General features: G+C 39.0%; 1 protein-coding gene across 2 annotated transcripts in view; it reads right to left on the bottom strand.

Moving 5' to 3' along the window:
• Positions 1 to 22,757, bottom strand: part of ADAMTS6 (ADAM metallopeptidase with thrombospondin type 1 motif 6) — a 313,675-nt gene that overhangs the window by 5,772 nt on the left and 285,146 nt on the right. The window contains exons 23-24 of one of the 2 annotated variants that reach the window (XM_060191274.1): positions 13,254 to 13,430; positions 8,694 to 8,850 (exon numbers count right to left, since the gene is read on the bottom strand). In XM_060191274.1, the coding sequence (XP_060047257.1) occupies positions 8,694 to 8,850; positions 13,254 to 13,430 (334 nt within the window). Of the gene's footprint in view, positions 1 to 8,693; positions 8,851 to 13,253; positions 13,431 to 22,757 lie in introns of those variants that run through there. The other variant, XR_009549949.1, reaches the window with a different exon arrangement.

The following is a 22,757-nucleotide window of genomic DNA, read 5'->3' as shown; positions in this document are numbered from 1 at the left end:
ATCTACAGTTCATCTTTAATTCTAAATCACCACTCTAGCAGGCCGTTGGAAAGTGCCTCTCTCTTCCTTTGCAAGAGGACCTGGTGCCACTGCTAGAAGTACAAACTGAACATTAGCTTTGGCTTTCTTTACCAAAATGTAAAAATGATTTCGTTGACAAATAGATAAAGAAGGACTGGTTGTTTCACTAGTACAAGGAAATAAAATCAGAAGCCAGGCTCCCTGGGTTTAATTAGAACTTTACCTTTTCCTAATTTTATAACTTGAAGTCACCTACGTTTCCTTGGCAGTAGGCAGAGGTGACGGCAGTCCTCATGCTTACAATTTCTATGACAAACACCCAGAGCAAAGAAAACAGTGAGTGTAAGCTAATGAATTAGTAATCTCAACATCACTATTTATTAGTGATCTTGAACCCTGATGATGGGGAATATCACTCAGCATTTCTCAATAAGGGTAAACTATTTGTATTACCACTGATAATCTGGCTGTCCGGTAGACACAAACTAGTTTGAGGACAAAACGGTGAAGAATACTTCCTGGGGTACAACTTCATGGGGAGATTCATTATCTGGCTTTTGCGAGAGTTGTTGGATCAGGAAAGCTCTGATATGAGCAAAATGCCAACAATCCACAGATTTTTCTTTTAGATTTAGACTTTAAGTTCTGACTAGATATTAGATAATAGTGAATACAGCAAAATACTCATAAATTGTCTCATCCACACATTCAGACTATTATAAACATAAATAGGCAGGCACTCGGCTTCTTAGGTGGGTTCTGGCAATGAGACTTGTTTCACTCACAGACCAGAACATAGTGCTCTGGCCACAGCAGTGTCTGCTCTAGGGCTAGTTGGAGGCCAACATCCAGGATGTCCCTCCCTGAACACCCCCGTGGCTCTGTCAGTTTAGTTCACAACTGTACTGATTCAGACGAACTTGAGTGAAAGCAGTAAGTGGTTTGGACATTGAGAGCTGGATTAAGTTTGGGGGGTCGGGAACTTCTCCCAAGTCTCCCAAGACTGGCATACGCCCACAGCGGAAGTGCCTTCAAAAGCAGTGGGCCCAGAGTCAGTGGGGCTCTAGAGATGAAAGTGGGCTCTGCATCCTCCCCTTTGCTTGATTTTTCTCACTCGTTTTGTCTCTCTAGACCTGTGTTTGCTTTATTTTTTCCATCTGTCAAATGGAGAACACGATGAGGCCTACTTATAGACAGTTGTGAGATTTAAACTTAGAAAACACACACACACACACACACACACACACACACACACACACACACACACACACACCTATAAAATCTCATTATCACCAAGACAACTGCCTCTGAGAACTACCATGGATTATTTCTATGGGACCCTTGTTAAAATGCATGTAGGCTCTCAGGAAGGGTTACACATTTGCAAACATAAACAAATAAATAGAAAGATATTAGCTAGAGAGCAGCTTCTCAGAGACACTTGGGAATATACAAGAGCCGAAAGACAACATCTACCACCAGTGATGTGACCTAGATCCATTATTAGAATTTTAAGTAATTTACCAGGTAGATTGGAGTGCATTTCACTAATGATCTGAGTTTTGGTAGGATTCAATACTAAAATTAAGACAACCTGCCTCATAGGCAACACATGAATCTACTTATCATTGGTGAGCCAATGGGCTTTTCCCAGGTGTTTTACATTAATTTTCCAAAAAAAAAAAAAAAAGCTACAATAAAAGACAAGATTTTGAGATACATTCAGCTTGTCGTGCAGTTGGATTCATATCCATTGTGACTTTGAAGGGGATACAAGAATAATTCCTGAAAAATCAATGCTCTTGAATTTATTTCATAAAATGTTCTAAAGCTTTAATTATTGGGGTACACAGGCCTCCCTATACCCCAGGATCAAGTTCAGCATCTTTGGAAAATACACGCCTTCTCTGTCCACATGTTTCTTTGAGATAAAGAGCAAGAACACAATAGAGTCATGACTCAAACACCTATGGGTCTGTCTGTCTATCTTTTGAATTCTAAAAGAACAACCAGCTGTACCTCTATCAAACTGCATGGGGATGGAGAGACTGGTGAGAAGTGAAATGGGAGCGACTGCATATGCCCCTGTGCTGTGCAGAAGTTGGGGCTGAGCTATGCAAATAGAGAATCCTTTTCCTGCATTATCACCAAGACATTCAACCAATTATCACCAAGCTTCATTCAACATTTGGGCTGGAGAGAAAGTTCACTGGGTGGGACACATGCCGTTTGTGCAGCCCACATTAAGTTTGGCACTCCATATGACGTACAGTGGCACCAAGGGGAGCTCTGGCGCTGTGGCATCTCTCCTTTGCACTCTTGTGTTCTCTATCTGAATGTATCAAGTGACTCCAGAGCAATGAAGTCATGCATGCTTGAGGCCTTGACCCCAGACAGAAGTACCTTCGGTCATTGATATTTTACATGTGCCAATTGTAAAAGGATGAGATAAGTTTTACCCGGGGGATTAACATTATTCATTGTAATGGGAACAGTCCACCGACTTTTTATCCTTGAACCTAGGCAACATCTAGTTTTATTATGATTTCCTCTCCCATGGACTAAGCCATTTCTTCCTCTTTTAGCTTTCTCAGTAGCCACCCACAGTCAACCCTGAGATGGTATGCCTAATACAAATCCAATATTTCCTCCAAACTAGACAGTCAGGAATGCGAACCTGATTCTATAGCAGGTTACGAGCTCTTTAATATGGGGGGGGGGGGGGGGACTGGTCTTCCTTTTCTCCTTGAAACCAAAGTTTGCAAATGACCTTCACTGGTCCTTTCACTGATTTTAGTACATCAGTTGCCACTTTAAAACTCAAATTCAGGGAGAGCAAGGGAAAAGCAAACAAAATAGCTTTAACTCAGTAGCTGTTTTTCTTCCAGGGTTTTAGGAAATTTGGGGAACTGCTTTTTGGGGAATCATTTACTGAGTAGGGCTGAGTTCCACTAAAGTCAGCACTAGACAACCCAGGCTGGTAAACCACTGTACACCAACTACACCTTTCCTGGGTGGGTTACTAGCTTACCATGAATCATTACCTGGCAGCAATAAATACTAGATGACAGAATGCCTTGTGCTATTGAGAAGATGAAAAGACCCACCATAAAAACTATAAAGGAACTCTAAACTTCACATCTAGGAATAAAATGGCATTTGGGATAGAATTTCAGGAGAGCTTGAATAGGCTAGTCTCAGCTGCCAGATGTATCTAAAAAAGTTACTCTGAGGGGTTGGGCAGTAGCGCAGTGGGTTAAACGCACGTGGCACAGAGCGCAGGGACCCGCGGAAAATCCCGGGTTCGAGCACCCGGCTCCCCACCTGCAGGGGAGAAGCTTCACAGGTGGTGAAGCAGGTCTGCTCTCTCCCCCCTCTGTCTTCCCCTCCTCTCTCCATTTCTCTCTGTTCTATGCAACAACAAACGACATCAACAACAACAATAACCACAACAAGGCTACAACAACAAGAGCAACAAAAGGGGGAAAAATGGCCTCTAGGAGCAGTAGATTCATGGTGCAGGCACTGAGCCACAGCAATAAGCCTGGAGGCAAAAAAAAAAAAAAAAAAAGGTACTCTGAGTAGTATTTCAAATGCAGTGATACTCAGTGAGAATGTCTATAATTCACTCTTTGCAGTAATGCAGTGTTACCCTCATCAGTGCCAGTCTGTCAAGATCAGACATATAACACTTCAAATCTGTGCTGTAGCCTTCTAGGAATAACAGTGAGCAGATGTTGAACATGACAAATTATGCTTTCCTTCATGTCCCCTATTTTCCTCTCATGGTTTAGTTTTAATTTCCTACTACCTTTTGTTGTCTTGACCTCTCTCCATTTCTTCAGTGTCTTTCCACTCTATATATGGTTTTTAATGTTTAAATCTATTCAAAGTTAAATTACTTGGTTGTGGCTGGGGTGGGTGATGTGCTTAATTCCCTAGAGAATTCCCTAATTTCGTTATCATAAGGAATGGTGCAAAGTTATCTAACTGAATCTCAAAAGCCAAAATGAACATCTCTTTCATTCCTCTACTTCTTCATCCTGACCTTTTAAATTTTCTTTTCAATCTTATTTTCCTTCTCCCCAAGTCATTATCTTTCTTTTGATCCCCACTATGCCTCTCTTAGGCTAAGCCTTTATAAATCTTTTGGGTATTTTATTTGTTTGTTTGTTTAATTGCCATCAGTGTTATCACTTGGGTTGGTGTCAGCACTGTGAATCCACCACTCCACAACAAGGCTACAACAAAAAGAGCAACAAAAGGGGGAAAAATGGCCACTTTTTGTGGTCACTTTTCTTTATTTGTTTTTTCTACTTTATTTGATAGGACAGAGAGATTTTAAGAGGGAGGGGAAACAGAGAGAGACACCTGCAGACCTGCTTCAACGCTCATAAAGTGTCCTTTCTGTAGGTGGGGAATAGGGACTCAAACCTGGGTCCTTCCCCATGGTACCGTGTGCAGTAAACTGGGTGCACCACAGCTAGCCCCTGTTTACTCTGTTCCTAGAAAACTTTCTTTTCCTCCCACACAAGGTTGCCCTCCCTATACTCTGTTACACTCTTGCCATTATAATCATATCCCTCCACAATTACTCTACTTGTTCCCTAGGAGTCACAGAATCCTAACTTCCATTGAACAAAGGAGCTTTGAAAACCATGTCCCTGGCTCTTTCTTTACAGTCTTGCATCCACTGCTTGCTCATCTGTCAATCTATTGTGGACAGGATGAACTACTGCCATAACCCCCCCACACACACACATCGTAACTGTACATGCATCTTCTGCCAAGAAAGACCAGAATCTTCTTAGAAAGATAGCTCATATCTTGGGTAGTCTGCTCAAGTTTGTTTTTCCCATGACAGTTAGTCCTTCCTTTGTGTATTCATGCAGCTTTTTTTTTCTTTTACAGTATAGTGATTTTTTTTAAGTCCTCACACCTACTGAAATGTGCTCTCCTTGAGGACAGGGACTTTATCATATTCCTTTTATAGCCTAAATATCTGGCACAAAGCGGGTATGTATGCTAAGGAAATTATTTAAGGAATCAATATATGTATTTGTATACCATCACCCTGTGGTCAGAAGACAGCTCACTTGGCAAAACTATATTTTATCTAATGCAAGGACCAAGGTTGGAGCATCATGCAAAGTGGGGCAATGTTATAATCTCTCTCTCTCGAGAGAGAGAGAGAGAGAGAGAGAGAGAGGGAGAGAGAGGAACCCCAGCACTTTTCAAACATAGAAATTGAGAAAACTGATTATTCATATAATCTGGTACAAAATTATTTTACTATGGCCATGGCTATGAGATCTTTAAAAACCAAGTATCATCTCTCTCTCCCTTCTCCAACTAAAAGAGTAAGAGAAATAAAGTCTGAGCTGGTGTAATATCTCACTTGTATAGTGTGCTTCTTGATATATTCTCAGCCTAGGCTTAAGCCTAGCTCCCAACCACATGGAAGGAAGCTTTGATATTGTGGTTTCTTTCCCAAACACACACACACTGTGTGTGTGTGAAAGAGAGAAGAAGAAGGAGGAGGAGGAGGAGGAGGAGGAGAAGGAGGAGAGGAAGGAGGAGCAGGAGGAGAAGAAGAAGAAGAAGAAGAAGAAGAAGAAGAAGAAGAAGAAGAAGAAGAAGAAGGAGAAGGAGAAGGAGAAGGAGAAGGAGAAGGAGAAGGAGAAGGAGGAGAAGGAGAAGGAGAAGGAGAAGGAGAAGGAGAAGGAGAAGAGGAAGAAGGAGAGCAGGAGGAGGAGAAGCAGGAGGAGAAGGATGAAGAAGAAGAAGAGAAAGAAGGAGAAAACAAGGAGGAGGAGGAAGGGGGAAGGAGGAAAGTTAGGGATGATAAGGAGAAAGGAAAGAGAAAAAAGGGGGGTGCAGGAAAGGTAAGAATGAGAGAACGAAGGGAAGAGAAGGAGAAGGAGGAGGAAGGGGAAGGAAAGAGAAAGGAGAAGAAGATAAAAAGAAAATCTTCTAGGAGCAGTGGAATCATGAAGGCATGAAGTCCTGGTGGGTAAATAAGTAAATTATTTAAATTTTTCACCTTGAGGGATAGATGGACATATATGTGATAAAGCAGGCTCAGGACTGAGGGTGTAGCTCAGAGGCAAAGTAAGGCCTCAATCTCTGGTATCACATAAATTTTAAAAGAAACAAAAAACAAATTTAGTAAAATAATGCTAGACTCTACATGGGTACTCATTGTAAGCCTCTTAAAATTTTGTTGTACACTCAAAACTTTTTATTATTTTCTTAATTAAACATTAGGGAAGAAGTTATTTCCTAAATTTGGACCGTCAGATCATTTTTCAAGTTTCTATCAGAGTTGGGAAGACAGCAAACTGCTTATGTAGACTTTCATGCCTGAAGGGCTGAGGTCCCAGATTCAATCCCCAGCACTACCATAAGCCAGAGGTGATCAATGCTCCAGTTAAAAAAAAAAAATCAGAGTATGCACTGGTGTGTGTGTGTGTGTGGGAAGCTTTGAGAGCAATGAAGTAGTGCTGTTTCATTCCCTCTCTTTTTTATTTTTTATTAGTGATTCAATATTGATTTACAAAATTACATGTCAACAGGGGTATAATTCCACATTGTTCCCATCACCAGATGTCTGAATCCCAAGTCCCTCCATTATAAGCCACCTTGGTTCTCCCAAAATTGCAGACATGGTTAACTGTCACCTCTACAACTCTCTGTCGACATTTGTACATAATTGCCCCCTTTTTCTTCCAGATCCAATCCTCTCTTTCTCTCCAAGCCTTGTTACTATATCCAAATGTCTCTCCCCTTTTTGTCCTTTCTCTCTCTGAGACCTGATGGAGCTGGAGTTCAGAACCCTGTTATCCTCTTCCTCCTGTCACTTCTCCCCCACTGGAAATATGGATCAAAGGTTCTGGCTTCTGTAATTGCCTCCCCATTGGATTTGGGCATTGACAGATTCATACTTCCAGCCTTTTTTTTAAATTTTTTAAAATTTTTATTATTATTTATTTTCCCTTTTGTTGCCCTTGTTTAAACATTGTTGTGGTTATTGATGTCGTTGTTGCTGGATAGGACAGAGAGAAATGGAGAGAGGAGGGGAAGACAGAGAGGGGAGAGAAAGACAGACACCTGTAGACCTGCTTCACCGCCTGTGAAGCGACTTCCCTGCAGGTGGGAAGCCAGGGGCTCGAACCAGGGCTCGAACCGGGATCCTTACGGTCCTTGCTCTTTGCGCCACGTGTGCTTAACCCGCTGAGATACCACCCACTCCCCAACCTGTTTCTATCTTTCCCTAATGGGTTAGGGCTCTGGAGAGGTGAGATTCCAGGTCACATTGGTGAGGTCTGCCCAGAGAAGTCAGGCTGTTTCACTCTCTCTCTATCTCCCCTTCCTCTCTCAATTTCTCTCTGTCCTGTCAAATCAAATAAATAATAAATGAAAAATAATTTTTCAAAGAAACACACTCCTGTTTGTCATGGATTTCTGAACACTGTTCCAAAAAGAAGGAAAGCTAGATTTTTTAGAATGTCCCTAACCAAAAAGTACAGATACCAATAGAGTTAGATCTTTTACAAATTAAAGCTGTAATTTTGAATTATGTAGAATAAAGCAATACTTTTTTAAAAGAATAAGTTTCACAATAAGTACATTGTATTAAAGCTCAGATATAGAAACAGATCATTTGCAAAGATGCAAATTCTCTGAATCCCATCATACAAGATGAATGCTCTTCCTAAAATAAAATTCCCATGGAAACATTTTAAAATAGTAATGTAATTTTAAAATGCAATTTTAAAAATCCTTCAAACTGAATAAATCTGATTAAAAGGAATAGATATCTCTGTTAATAGGTTTGTGCGCATATTTTCATTTGAAAATATTAAATTATATTCAGAATAATCTTTTATTTTAAATTAGAGTCCCATATCTGGATTTCTTACATAATTTAAATTCATGGTTTCAGTTGCTTGAGTATATGCATTTGGCTACAGCTCTAGAAGGGAGTCTGAACTTCCTGACCTGCCATGTTTGTTTCAACACTCCCCAGGGTTTCTGTTATGGTGCTTTGCATGTAGTAACATCCAAGACATTTCAAATGAATGCCTAACTGAATAAACAGAGTACACTCACTCAAGTAATATTTAAGAAAATCAGAAGTTGGGATCCTATTTGTTGTTAATAAAGGGATGTTTCATTTCATAAGACACAAATAAATTTAGAGACCCAAAACTTGTGTCCTCCTTTATAAACAGCTATATAATTATCTTTTTCAACTTTTCTACAATAAGAAAATTAGAATTTGAAACACATGGTTTCTAACAAATGCTTCCATTCAATGTATAATAATAATAGTAGAGAGACATCATTATATACAAAAAAAAACTTTTAAATTTCTGTTCAATAGTAATCATCTATTACTAGTCAAACTTAGAATGTTAGACCAGATATAATCTTAGAGATTATGTATCCCAAAACTTCATCATATGGATAGGCAAACTAGTTTCCAAAAAGTCAAGTAACTTAACAAGGCCATAGAGTTAACAAAGGAATTAGGGAAAATCAGCATATCAAATACTTCTGCAGCCTTTACAAGTCCTCTGTGTAGACTGTCATAATGGGGTTTTCAAACCCTGGGAACCAGTTTGGGTACATCATTCAAGATCAAAGAACCTTCTTCATGGGAAACTCACCTTCAGTACTGGAAATGGGAGCACTATCACATTTGCTTTCACACTGCTGCACTGATGGAGGTCGAGCAGTTTCTGAACAGTCACTAGAGGCCTGTCCAGTGTAGGAGAGACATTGCACAGTCCGCATCTGCTGTCCAAGGCCACACTGAGCAGAACACTAACCCCCCAAAACAGAAAGAAAGTAAGCATTTCAATTTGAAGGTTTAGGAGGTGAAAAAGATAGTCATTTTCAGTGTCATATGTGTTAATTAACAGAGAGACAGATATGACCACTAAATATACGTGTGTGTGTGTGTGTGTGTGTGTGTGTGTAATTTCTACATCTCCTATAGGAACTAAACTGGGTAGAAAGAAGTATTAAAATTAGTGAAACATTCTACTCTCAGGCATATGATAATTTGATCATCTTGGCTAGCACAGTGATTAGGTCATACGACTATAGAATTTGGAAACTTAAGTATAGTGCTAATGTCCTAGAAAAATGGAAGCTATGTAGCATTTAGATGGAGATTTCTTGGGTTTATTATTCCAAAAGCTCCAAGCAGGGCTGGTGGCATGAGTATGATGAGAAATTCCTCATCATGATGTAGAATAATCAGAGATTGGGAGTCGGGCTGTAGCGCAGCGGGTTAAGCGCAGGTGGCGCAAAGTACAAGGACCGGCATAAGGATCCCGGTTTGAACCCCGGCTCCCCACCTGCAGGGGAGTCGCTTCACAGGCAGTGAAGCAGGTCTGCAGGTGTCTATCTTTCTCTCCTCCTCTCTGTCTTCCCCTCCTCTCTCCATTTCTCTCTGTCCTATCCAATAACGACGACAACAACAATAACTACAACAATAAAACAACAAGGACAACAAAAGGGAATAAATAAATAAAATAAATATTAAAAAAAAAGAATAATCAGAGATTATTTTAAGATACTCATGGCTAGGATATCACTACTGCTCCTTCTTTGTTATAAGCTTGTGGACATACAACCTGATGGTCTATTGGAGTGCTTGTGCCTGATCAAATGTTAGTTCAGTAAAATATCAATGATCACCGTGGTGCCTGGCAAAAGAATTAATTGTTGTTTTAAGGCCTTCAAACAAGTACCTTAAATTTTCTAAGATACCATCAGAAAAACAAACCTGAGTGCTAACCTTTCATCTTTCATCTACAGAGGATTCAGTTACTCCTGAATTCAAGCTACTCTTAGTGGTTTAGTTGCAGCTGGGACTGATCATCTGTCCAGGCTGGAAAATGAAATTGAGTCTGTTCTTTAGGTCTGCCACTCAGATACCAGAATAGTCTATGAGACTTGGGATCAAAGGGAAGAGAAACTAATTGGTGCCAAGAAAGGCAGTGGTGATGTTTACAAGGTAAATAAACCAATCCATTGGCTTTATTTACAAAAACTCTCATAGCTCTTACAGGACTTGCAAGGGTACTCTGTTTTATTTTTACATTTCTAATTATAGAATGACAGATAGAAATACCAGAAAATTTATATCTTTTAAAATTTATTTTTACTGATTAGTTTTAAATTTGGTAACCTGGATAAAAAATTACACACACATACACACACACACACATAAAGGACTTGACAACATTTAAAATAATAATTTCAAATTGATAACTTATTTGATGACATTCCTAATATACAAAATCCTTCAACCGACTTTTATATAACAGTATGTTGCAAAAAGGAATGTATAAGGAAAGAAAAATATGAGCGCATATCTGTATACTGATTATTCAATAGCATAATGTTGACTAATTACTGTGAAACTGTCACACTTACACAGTGAAACAACTATATATAATAATCATCAGTATTCTACTTAAGCACCTTGTAAATTAAACTAAAAACTGCTATTCAAATGAAAATTACTAATTATGAAAATTCAAGTGTCCAGACTTCTTCTGCTATAATTGAATATAAAGCACAATTATTTATCTGAAGAATGAAAAATTTTGCCTTCCCCCAAGTGTAATAAATTAAATATACAGAAATTGTTAAGCTACAGCAGTGTTGAATTTTGACCATAGTTTTGGTAATGACTTCTCCGAAATGCCATCTTTTCCTTTTCTTTTTTTACTAGCGCACTGATCAGCTCTGGCTTATGGTGGTGTAGGAGATTGAACCTGGGACTTCATAGCCTCAGGCACAAGAGTCTCCTTGCACAATCATTATGCTATCTGCCACTGCCCTGAAGTGTCTTTTTTAGTAGTAAACTGGCTCATTACTGCTATATTATAGTTATATCCACTATGATTTATTTGGATCTCAGATATTAGCAAGTGACTAACTACAAAATTAATTATAAAACCACAAAAAAGGGTTTGATAATATAGAAATTTGCCTTCTGGAACATTAATTTTAATGTAACCCAATAGTTTTCCTTTTTAAGATTAAAAAATTACTTAATTTTTCTTCTATCAAAATATAGCAGCAGTTTTTAAAGGATTTGAAGTGATATTCATCATTACTATACAATTTAAAAGTGAAACACACACACACGTACACACACACACACACACACAAACTGGAGCAAAAAGTAGAAATGAATCAAACATAAAAATATGTATTAAAAACACTGAGAATTTGCTTCCTAAATTAGTGTCCATCAAATACAACCAATAAAGAGTTAGTATTGGGGGAGTCAGGCATTAGCGCAACAGGTTAAACACATGTGACGCAAAGCAAAAGGACCAGCATAAGAATTCTGGTTTGAGCCCCCAGCTCCCCACCTGCAAAGGAGCCGCTTCACAGGAGGTGAAGCAGGTGTCTGTCTTTCTCTCCCCCCCTCTGTCTCCCTTCCTCTCTCCATTTCTCTCTGTCCTATCCAACAACAATGATATCAATAACAATAACTACAACAATAAAACAACAAGAGCAACAAAAAAGAATAAATAAATAAAATAATATTAAAAAAAATTTTTTTAAAAGAGTATCAGGCAGGGGAAACAGCACAATGATTATGCAAACAGACTGTGATGCCTGAGACTCCTAAATCCCAGGTTCAATCCCCCGCACCACCGTAGACCAGAGCTGAGCAGTGCTCTGGTGTTTCTCTCTGTGTGTGTGTCTCTCTCTGCATCTCTCTCAAATAAATAAAATAAATTTAAAAAAAATTTTAAAAATTAAAAAAAAGAGTATCATTGATATTTTAAAGATTGACAATCATATTATTAAACTAATTAAAAACCTCCATCTTGAGGTTTTGGGTGCAAAGGAACCCTCCTGCACTGCTGGTAGGAATGTCAGTTGGTCCAACCCCTATGGAAATCAGTCTGGAGAACTCTCAGAAGACTAGAAATAGACCTATCCTATGACCCTGCAATTCCTCCCCTGGGGATATATCCTAAGGAATCAAGCACACCCATCCAAAAAAGGCATGTGCATCCCTATGTTCACAGTAGCACAATTTGTAATAGCCCAAATCTGGAAGCAACATGGGTGTTCAACAACAGATGAGAGGGTAAGAAAGTTGTGCTATATACACAGTGGAATATTACTCAGTTGTTAAGAATGATGAATTCCCCTTCTTCACCTCATCTTACATGGAGCTTGAAGGAATCATGTTAAGTGAGATAAGCCAGAAAGAGGATGAATGTGGGATGATTTCACTCATGAACAGAAGATGAGAAATAAGAACAGAAAGTGGAAACACAACGTAGAAGGTGGACTGCATTTGGTGTACTGAACCAAAGTAAAGGTCTTGGGGGAGGGGGGGCTTGCAGGTTCTCATGCATGATGGTGGAGGATGACTTAGGCAGGAAAGTAAGTGTGTTTTGCAGAAAACTAAGAAATTTTACACATGTACCAACAACTGTATTTACTATAAATCATTAATCCCATCAATTTTTTTAAAAATTGAGATATTCAATTTTTCCCCTCATAGTAATTAAATAGTGATTTATATGACTACAAATTGATAGGCGTGTACATAAACATCATTCCCACCACCAAAGACTGTGTCCCACCCCACCCCCACCCTGCCCCATGAAGCTGAAGATCCACCCTCACCTCCACACAGGGTTTTTACTTCGGTGCCCTACTCCAAATTCAGTCAACTCCTACTTTGAATTTCCCTTTCTGTTCTTCTTTCTCAACTTCTGTTTATGAGTGGGATCATCCCATACTCATCTTTATCTTTCTGACTTAGCTCACTTAACATAATTTCTTCTATGCCAATAATTGTTTTAAACCCTCAATATTTTCTGTGAGGTTAAAAAGACTTATTCTGCAAATAGAAACATTAAGATGCTGGTGATATTTAATCTTCCCTTGAATTTTGTTGCTAGCTGGGGCTTGAATTCAACGTGTTAATAGGTGGTCATCTAGATCATTTCTTTTTAATTTTAGGTGAAAATGTTGGGATTCCAGTGGTGAGGAGAAGTGGTAAGTGTGTAGCTTTGAGAGGAGTGTGACTCCAGGTCTCTCAGTGTGTCTAGTTCTGTTTGATTACTGTTTCACTTCTATTTCTTATCTCAACTGCTATAGGTTATCACCACCTTTTAGTGACCCAGTCAGGAACCTCAAGTCTTCACTAAAAGGCTACAGTGCAAGTGCCTTACCTGTCCCCAGTCTCCTGTCACCCAGCGAGGAGGAGGGCATCGACCCAAACTGCAGCGGATACGGACAGGGGGTTTGCTCTCTTCTGCACATTGGGCAGCTGGGAATGTTTTAGAGAGGTCACTGCTTTTGCAAAGAACAATCCGATGTTTGAATCCTGGACCACATTTAGGGGTGCACTGGAAACAAACAAATTCTAATAAATATTGATAGGCTAAAGATGGAGAGAAAGTCTTTATTGGAACAAATATGTTTGGGTGTACAGTATACATACACATTAAATTCTAGACATTTTCTCTACATATGAAAATTCCTTAAGTTTTTAAGTAATTTTAGAAGTATGTTTATCTTTTCCCCTAACATTTTTAAAAGCTAAATTCAACATTTGCTGTTCTTGGCTAACGTGTTTTCTTCTTTATTTTGAGTAGGCTTATTCTTCTAACCACCCCTCCCCAGCCCTGACCACATTCAGCTGTGATAAGATTCTGCTAATTTCTGGAATATGAAATTTTTGGTTTCCTAGTTGCTGGGTGTTGTCTGTTAAAAATAAATCTCACGTGATTAGTAAGGTGGCAATCTGTCTTTGTGAAGCAAGGTAGAGGATAATTGAAATGCGTACTCTTTTAAAAATACATTTTTACAAGAGTTGGGTGGTAGCGCAGCGGGTTAAGCGCACGTGGCTCAAAGCGCAAGGACCAGCGTTAAGGATACCGGTTCGAGCCCCCAGCTACCCGCATTCACAGGCAGTGTAGGAGGTCTGCAGGTGTCTTTGTCTTCCCTTCCTCTCTCCATTTCTCTCTGTCCTATCTAACGACGTCAACATCAGTAACAACAATAAATAACTACAACAATAAAACACATGGGCAACAAAAGGGAATAAATAAATATTAAAAAAACTTTTTAAAAATGTATTTTTACTTATTATTTATTTGATGGTACAGAGAGAAACTGAGAGGGACTGTGGAAGAGAGGGAGAAAAAGAGGCACCTGAAGCTCTTCCTCACCAGTTATAAAGCTTCCCCCATGCAGGTGGAGAAGTGGGGGTCAAACCCAGGTCCTTGCACTGGTATCATGAGCATTCAGCTGGACTCCAAAATAAGCACTTGGGTAGCACAGTGATTAGGTCATACGACTATAGAATTTGGAAACTTAAGTATAGTGCTAATGTCCTAGAAAAATGGAAGCTTCCCTACTGGAGCTATTACACAAGATTGGGCAGGGGAAGAGTGGTATAAAATGGGTAAAATAATCTCTATTCTCAGGTCTCATCATCTTATGTAGGACGCTGATATGTGAGCACAGGTAAAAAAAACTTTATAAAGGGTACCAAATCTGTAAATATGTATGCTCCCAATCATCATTTACTAATTTTCTAACTGTATATTTACATGCCTTCTCCTTACTGCCAGACTATATTCAAATTATTTCAATGGTCTGATATTTTTTACACAACCACACGGTAACCCTCAGGATTCAGTAGATAAAGATGGAGGGCTTTGAGTTAAGCACTTGGTACATACAGTGTTCTTGAACTTGAAAGATGATGGTATTTATTTGCCACTGGGCAAATAAACGTGCACTGGTTGTGGGGTGGCAATTTATCATTGAGGTTCAGTGCGGTTCAATGCCTAAATGGCTCCAACATCATCTCCCCAAGGTTACTTTTTTTGATAAAGGGTAAGAGACAAGAGATCAAGAGAGAGACAGAAAAAAGGCATCTGCAGCTTTGCTCCACTGCTTAGTCAAGTTTCTCCCCTGCTCTGGCTTCCACCAATGTCATAAGTCAAAGCTTTAGAAAATTTCTATCACCTTCTAGAGGTTTAATTGATAATTAATTGTTGGTATGCTTTTAAAAACCCCTTCTGTTTCATTTGGTTTAAATCCCCCCTGCTTAACACTATTCTATTTACATAACCACTTCATTCTATTTACATAACCGCTGTTAACAAGCACCACCCTCCCTCCAGGGCATTGGTTCAATCCCCACTGGTTCATATGTTTTTGCTCTGCCCCCTCTCCTTGTCACACTCTGATTTTCACCAGTCACTTTTCTCTCCACCCTCTCTGCGTCGCATCCTGTTCCCACCCTACTGGGCTAGTATATTTATAAGGACAAGATTGTAGTTTTTAGTTTAGTTTAGCTTAGCTCGGCTTAGATTGTGCTGCGTCCTGCATGAATAAAGAGATACTGCCTACAGCTCAACCATGAGTCCCGGGTCGTCTGTCTCCCATCAATGAAGCTCAGCCCGACAATTAATGACACTCCCCTTATATTCTAGTAATATATTTTCAAACATATTACATTACTTTTTTGTCGTTTGTTTTTGTCTTTATCTTTTTTTTTTTTTGAGACTTGTTAGAGAGAAACACTTAAAGAACTTACTTAATCATGGGGGGTTTGGTTCAGTGTACATGTTGTGAGGCACAAAGACCAAGGCTCCGTTGTAAGGAGTCGGGTTCAAGCACCCAGCTCCCCACCTGCAGGGCGGGTCACTTCACAGGTGGTGAAGTAGGTCTGCAGGTGTCTATCTCTCCCCCTCTCTGTCTTCCTCTAGTCTCTCAACTTCTCCCTGTTCTATACAACAGTAATGCTAGCAATAACAACAACAATAATCACAACAATGATAAAAAAAAAAAAGGGCAACAAAAAGAGAAAAAAAAAATAAGGCCACCTGGAGCAGTGGCTTCATAGTGCAGGCACCAAGCCCCAGCAACAATCCTGGAGGCAAAAAAAAAAAAAAAAAAAGAACTTAATCTTGAGTAAATAGGTAGCAAGCACAGCAAGCAGCTGAACCAGGACTTCATCCTAAACCTTCTAGTTCATATGCTAGCTCAGCAAAAACAACGTCATGAGAACATATAAGAAGTATTCATTAAGGCTGGGCAGTGTTGCACCTGGTAGAGTATACACATTACAGTGCACAAAGACCCAGGCTCAAGTCCCCAGGCCCTACCTGCAGGAGGGAAGGTTCATAAGCAATGAAATAATGTTGGTGTCTCCTCTCTCCCTTTATATTTGCCCCTTCCCTCTTAATTTATCTGTCTTGTCTAAAAATAAGTAAATATAAATTAATCTTGACAAATTCATTAAAAAGTAAATTGAGGTGAACTATGAGAGTATAGAAAGAAGGAGATCTACTTATACCTATGTTCGTAGCAACACAATCTCTAACAACCCAAATCTGGAAACAACCCAAGTAGCCAGCAAAAGATGAACAACTAAGGAAGTTGTGGTATATATCCACAATGGATATTACTCAGTAGTAGAGCATTATGGGATTCATTTCCTTTGTCTCATCTTGGTTAAAACTTGAAGAAAACATGTTAACTAATATAAGCCAGAAAGAGAAATAAAAACATGAGATGATCGCATTTATAGATATAATTTAAGCATCAAGCAAAGGGAAAATAATGGGACAAAACTTGGACTTCGGTGTGGTATATTGCAGCAAATAAAGGACTCTGGAGAAGAAAGCAGAAGGAGGTAGAAAGGACTTTGGGGACCCAGTGCATGATGCTGAAGATTGACTTCAGTTTGTCGTGAGAGTGGTGTGCAGACACCTAATAAGGGAAGATGAGAAATGGTTCCTATTAATAACTGTCTTAGAAATTACTATCCCCCACCCATTTGGGTTTTACAAACCCAAAAATAGGTTTGTAAAAAAGAGGATAGATGGCACAAAGCACAAGGACCAGTAAGGATCCTGGTTCAATCCCCCACCTGCGGGGGAGTCGCTTCCCAAGCGGTGAAGCAGGCCTGCAGGTGTCTATCTTTCTCTCCCCCTCTCTCTCTGTCTTCCCCTCCTCTCTCCATTTCTCTCTGTCCTATCCAACAACGATGGCATCAACAACAATAATAACTATAACAATAAAAAAACAAGGGCATCAAAAGGAAATAAATAAATAAATACATATAAAAGAAAGCAGCAGCAGACTGACTTTCAGACTGCATCATGTTATATTCTATTAGAATTACATAAATGTGTGAATCAAGTTTCATTTAAAAAAAAAGAGGATAGAAGGTTTCATCAGACTTTAAGAAGACAGAAACCTATCAATTGGGGTGAAAGCGAGCTCACCAGGTAGGGTGCCTGCATTGCCAGGTTTGAGCCTCAAATGCTGAAGTACTTGTGATGTGGTGTCTCTCCCTTTCATCATCTCTCTGTGTCTGTCTGAATGAGAAAGTTGCCTGGAGTGGTAAAATTATGCCTGTGACCCCAGTTTTACTAAAAATTGTAATTGAAGGAGGATGGGTTTGGGGTTGGGGAGACAACATAGTATCTATAGGAAATATTTTCTTGTGGGTTGGGCTATAGCACAACAGGTTAAGTGCACATTAAACAAAGCATAAGGACTGGTATAAGGATCCCGGTTTGAGCCCCCGGCTCCCCCACTTCAAGGGAGTCACTTCACAAGTGGTAAAGCAGGTCTGCAGGTGTTTAGCTTTCTCTCCCCATCTCTTCCCCTCCTTTCTCCATTCCTCTCTGTCCTACCCGGCAACAACAACATCAGTAACAATAATAATAATAATAATAATAAATACAACAATGATAAAAAAACAAGGGCAACAAAAAAAGGAAAATAAATTATATATATTTTTTTTTCTTGCCTGAGACTCTGAGGTCCCAGGTTCAGTCCCCCATGCCACCATAATCCAGAGCTGATCAGTGCTCTGGCCTGTGTGTGTGTGTGTGTGTGTTTCTTTCTGTATCTCTCATTAAAAACAAATAAATGAAACATAAAAAATATAGGGTTTATAGGAATTTATACTATTAGTATTTTGAGGCTATACTAGTTTTCCATATTAGTGACATCTGTTGAAAGTTATATATTTGTGCCATTTCTCCTCACATTTCATATTTTAAACATGTGCATATGTGTAATAACTAGAACTTAAACCTCTCACTTATCTTAATATCTTTTCCTAGTAGTTAAGAAGTTTATACTATTGTTTTGTAGAGTGGAGTAATAACTAGTAATCTTCCTTAAGAAATTATGTCCAAGTCCTGCTCACAGAAGGGAGTGGCTGACAATTTACTCATGTATGAAACATCCCCAAGAAACCAAAGTCAAAACAAAACAAATAAAATTCATAATAATCGAGAAAAGAATAAACAGAAAATAACACTCATTTCATGTCAGGAAATATTCTAAGTCCTTTGCGTGTCACAGTCTGCCTAAGCCTCAGGGAAGTCACATAAAGTGCTAATTTCACACTCATTTAACTGGAGGGAAATTGAAAAACTGAGAAGTGATGATAAATGTAGATGTCAGGTTCCTACTAGAATGAGGCCCCAAAAGAAAGTTGTTGGAAGACATAAACCCTCTGTGGGACAAAGTGCAACTATATGCAGTCAAACACAGTGTCATCTCCTACTGACACAAGAAACAATTTTAAAAAATTACAGCCTAAATGCTTAAATGAGCTAAGCACATTTTATTCTATATCACTAGAAGTGAAAAAAGATAAGCAGTTGGGAACCAGGTGGTGGTGCACCTGGTTGAGCACCACACAGTGCTCAAGGATCCGGATTTGAGCCCCCAGTCCCCACCTGCAGGGGGAAAGCTTTGCAAGCGGTGAAGCAGGACTGCAGGTCTCTCTTTCTCTCTCCCTCTCAATCTCCCCTACCGTCTCAACTTCTGGCTGTGTCTATCCAATAATTAAAGATAATAAAAAATTTTTTTTAAGATAATCAGTTGGATTTTTTCCAAATAATGACTAAAAACTACATTTCTGCCACAATCAGATTCAACAAAAATATACCAGGCTTGAGCCCTCACATCTGACCATAAATATGTCTGTAGTCAAAATATCAGTATCATCTCTGATCTTGAAAACTATTCCATTTTAAAAGGACAGTTATAAAAGTAAATGTTTAAAACATCCATGTAAAAAAAATAGAAAATGGAGATACCATTTACACTAGCTTCATTCTAAGTATCATTGTATCCTACTTTTTTTTTTTTGACCTGACATCGTAGCATCATAGATGGTCCTGAGTTTTTGTTTGTTTTTGCTTCCAGGGTTATTGCTGGGGCTGGGTGCTGGCACTACAAATCCACTGCTGGTGGAGGCCATTTTTTTTTCCATTTTATTGGATAGAACAGAAAGAAATTGAGAGAGGAGGGGGGAAGATAGAGAGGGAGAGAGAAAGACACCTGCAGATCTGCTTCATGGCTTGTGAAGTGACACCCTCTCCCTTCCCACTCCCCCACCCCCGGTGGGGAGCCCCAGGCTCAAACCAGGATCCTTGCATGGGTCCTTGCGCAGGTCCTTGAGCTTGGTACTGTGTATACTTAACCTGGTGCGCTACCACCTGGCTTGAGCTCGTTTTTATCTACGATTCTTCTCCCTGCTTTGTTTAGCTTACATTTCATCTTTGCTTCTCTTTAGCCATTTGATAAATGTGTTTATCTCTCTGACAGCTATGGTTGCTTTTTGCTATCTTAAGAAATTCTGAAGAAGCAAGCTGCAGACACAATTATGGATAGGCAAAAACTTATTCACAAATGCTTCAAGAAATTCTTTAGTGATAATCCTTGCTAAAACCCAGAAAAATGACATAATTTGTGCACTTCCTGAGTATGTGGTAAAATGCACATGTAACAAGTAGAAATTGAATATTTACTAATAAAAACCATCTTATCATATTTACCAGGATATAAATGTCAAAATCTTTTCTATGAATTCCTATAGTAAATCATTAGGCAGGCAGACCCAGGTTCTATCCCTAACAGTCAGACCTGATCAAAGTAAGTAAATTCATTATTTAACAAAATTACTTCTCACTATATTCTTTTCTCAAGTATCTTATTTTTTCTTCCCTTTATTTATATAAATCAGAATCTGAACAATTATTTAAGATCAGGACTCTATTTTTGTTTTTTTAGTGATATATTTATGCTTTAGCATAATAATGTTCAATGATTAAAAAGCGATAACATATTTTGCAGAAAAAAAGTATTTGAAACTTCAACTGGGGAAAATAGTTTGGCTCTTACTTGAAAAAGATAGGGAGAAAAAAAGAGAAATAGTGATGCTTTGGGGTTAGACTGAATTCTCTCTGGAGAGTAGCTTTAATTTACATAGTTATAAGATTAGAACCTAGGAGTAAGGGGTAATCAAGGTAACACCAAAATTGGTTTCTAAAACAAAATAGAACAAAACACAGTTTTTTGTAGGTAAATTTCCCCTGCTCCATCGCTCATAAGTACTGCCACCTAAATATGTAAGTCAACTGAGTATATGATATCAGTCATCTGCTTGTCCAGGAGCAAGTACAAGAAACAGACCTTTTCAACTGGTTCTCTGTGGGAGTCAAAAGAAACTATTTCAATACATCAAAAGAATGGTTTAGGATTGCTGGAGCTCATCTACAATGTCCAGCAATGTTTTCAAGAGCTCCTTGCCAAGAGAGAGGAAAAACAGAAAACCATTTAAGTTCAACATAGCATGGGTGAGCCCAAGAGTGAAGCTAGATTATACGAAATGGGCAAGTCGTGGCTTCACTAGTTTTACAAAAGGCTGCTAAAAGAGTTATTTTTCCATCAAGGCAATTTGGGGATTTGCTTTGTTTTGTTTTGTTTTTCTCCCCATAAGCACCAGGTGGGTTTCACTGATGAGGAAAACTAAAATGGTTCCTGGCTTTGCAACAATGGAAATGTTACATTAGAGCAGTAGCAAAGAAAAGAAAAAAGGTCAAAGGGTAAATTCCTCTTACTGGATGGAGCTTTCAACAGTTTAACTTCACCCTCCCAACTAACAGGATTCAGATAGCTGATAGTTGGAAGTGGGGAGGTAGAAGAGAGTCATGGGCGAGTCAAAACACTTTGGTGTGTGAGCTATTGAACTCGTTCACTTGCATAGTTTGCTGCTTTGACTTGCACATGACCCACCTGAGCCTGGCACCTCTCTCTCTCTCTCTCTCTCTAGTACAGTCTGCTCTTCTTGTTAGTGGAAAGTGTTCTAGTCCGTCATAAAGTACAAACTGTTTGCTCTTGCAAACATCTATTTTACTAATAACTATTTGTAAGTCATCTGTGGGAAAAGTGGGCTTCCTAGAAGTTTAAGGAAATAGCAGAGTCAGAGTACATCCCCTCCTTTGAGGGCATAAAGAGGAGTGACTCTTATTAGGGGGCAACAATCCCAAGGGGTGTAAACTGGAATCTGTGGTGTGTCACTTCTTGACCTGTACTTGCCACAGACTAGTATTCTTGTAAGTATGTGGTGAGATAACAACAGCTACTGAGACTTCATTCTGGGCATTAGTTACAACATGTACATGACACACCTCCAGTATCCATTTTCTCCCTAAACTTTAACTTGCCATTTAAAGAAGATAGCAGATATGTGACTAAGAAATAAGATACATATTTCTTCAGGAAACCTCAAGAATGCGTAAGAGTCACTTTTAAAATTGGATAGTAAAAAAAAAAAAATCAAAATTCTAAGCATAAAACGGCTACATCCTGTATGAGGCTGAATTCAGAAGACAGCCTCAGAATGGTATTCCAAATACAAAGATATAGCCATGTACACATACTCCTCTTTCTTTCTCTCCTTTCTGTTCTTTCTCTTCCTTCTCCACCCCCTCCCATCAAAGCCAGGATTTAATCACTCCAAGATGACTTTTTCAAGTAAAAAGGAAGAGAAACAGAAAGAGGGAGAAAGATTACAAAACACCGAAGCTTTTCCCAGCATCCTGGGAGCCAGAGGTATGAACCAGGGTCAAGTACTTGGCAAGGCAGGCATCTTCCCAGGTGAGCTATTTTTGTCAGCCAGCATATGCTATTTCTTAAGGCTATGTTAAAATAAAAATAGACTAATAACAAAAAATGTAGCTCAGGAGACCAATATGAAATCATTCTGCATATGAGGTTTTAGTATTTGGCAGAAAATTCTTCATGTTTCTTTTTATGAACTTTATATATATATTCCCTTTTGTTGCCCTTGTTGTTTTAAATATTATTGTTGTAATTGATGTCGTTGTCGTTGTTAGATAGGACAGAGAGAAATGGAGAAGGGGAAGACAGGGTGAGAGAAAGACACCTGCAGACTTGCTTCACTACCTGTGAAGTGACTCCTCTGCAGGTAGGGAGCTGGGGGCTCAAATCAGGATCCTTAAGCTGATCCTTGCGCTTTGCTTCACGTGTGCTTAACCCATTGTGCTACCTCTTGACTCCCTGAACTTTTCTATTTTTATCCACGTTTTCAGAAAGATGATGTGGTACAGAGTTGTGTAATAAAGGCTTTTTGTGACCTATCACTACTTTTTTTTTTTTTAGTTTTATCTTACATTTCTTCTTTAAAGTAAACCCTCTTCCTCCTGCCTTATTTTTATCCTATAATCATTGCATTTCTGTTTAGTTGTCTCTCTCATCAGGAATATCCTCTCCAGCTTCCCTATTATTTTCCTACTTCAAACACTAAATCCCTCAACAGTCAGGTCAACTTCTATCAATTTAAAAGGCTCTGCTGCTGTTCTGGGCTACTTTTAACTTTCTCA

The sequence above is a fragment of the Erinaceus europaeus genome, chromosome 5 (assembly GCF_950295315.1).
Source record: "Erinaceus europaeus chromosome 5, mEriEur2.1, whole genome shotgun sequence".
In the NCBI taxonomy this organism is placed as follows: domain Eukaryota; kingdom Metazoa; phylum Chordata; class Mammalia; order Eulipotyphla; family Erinaceidae; genus Erinaceus; species Erinaceus europaeus.
The sequence above is the reverse complement of the archived record's forward strand: the minus strand, read 5'-3'. Positions and strand labels throughout refer to the sequence as shown.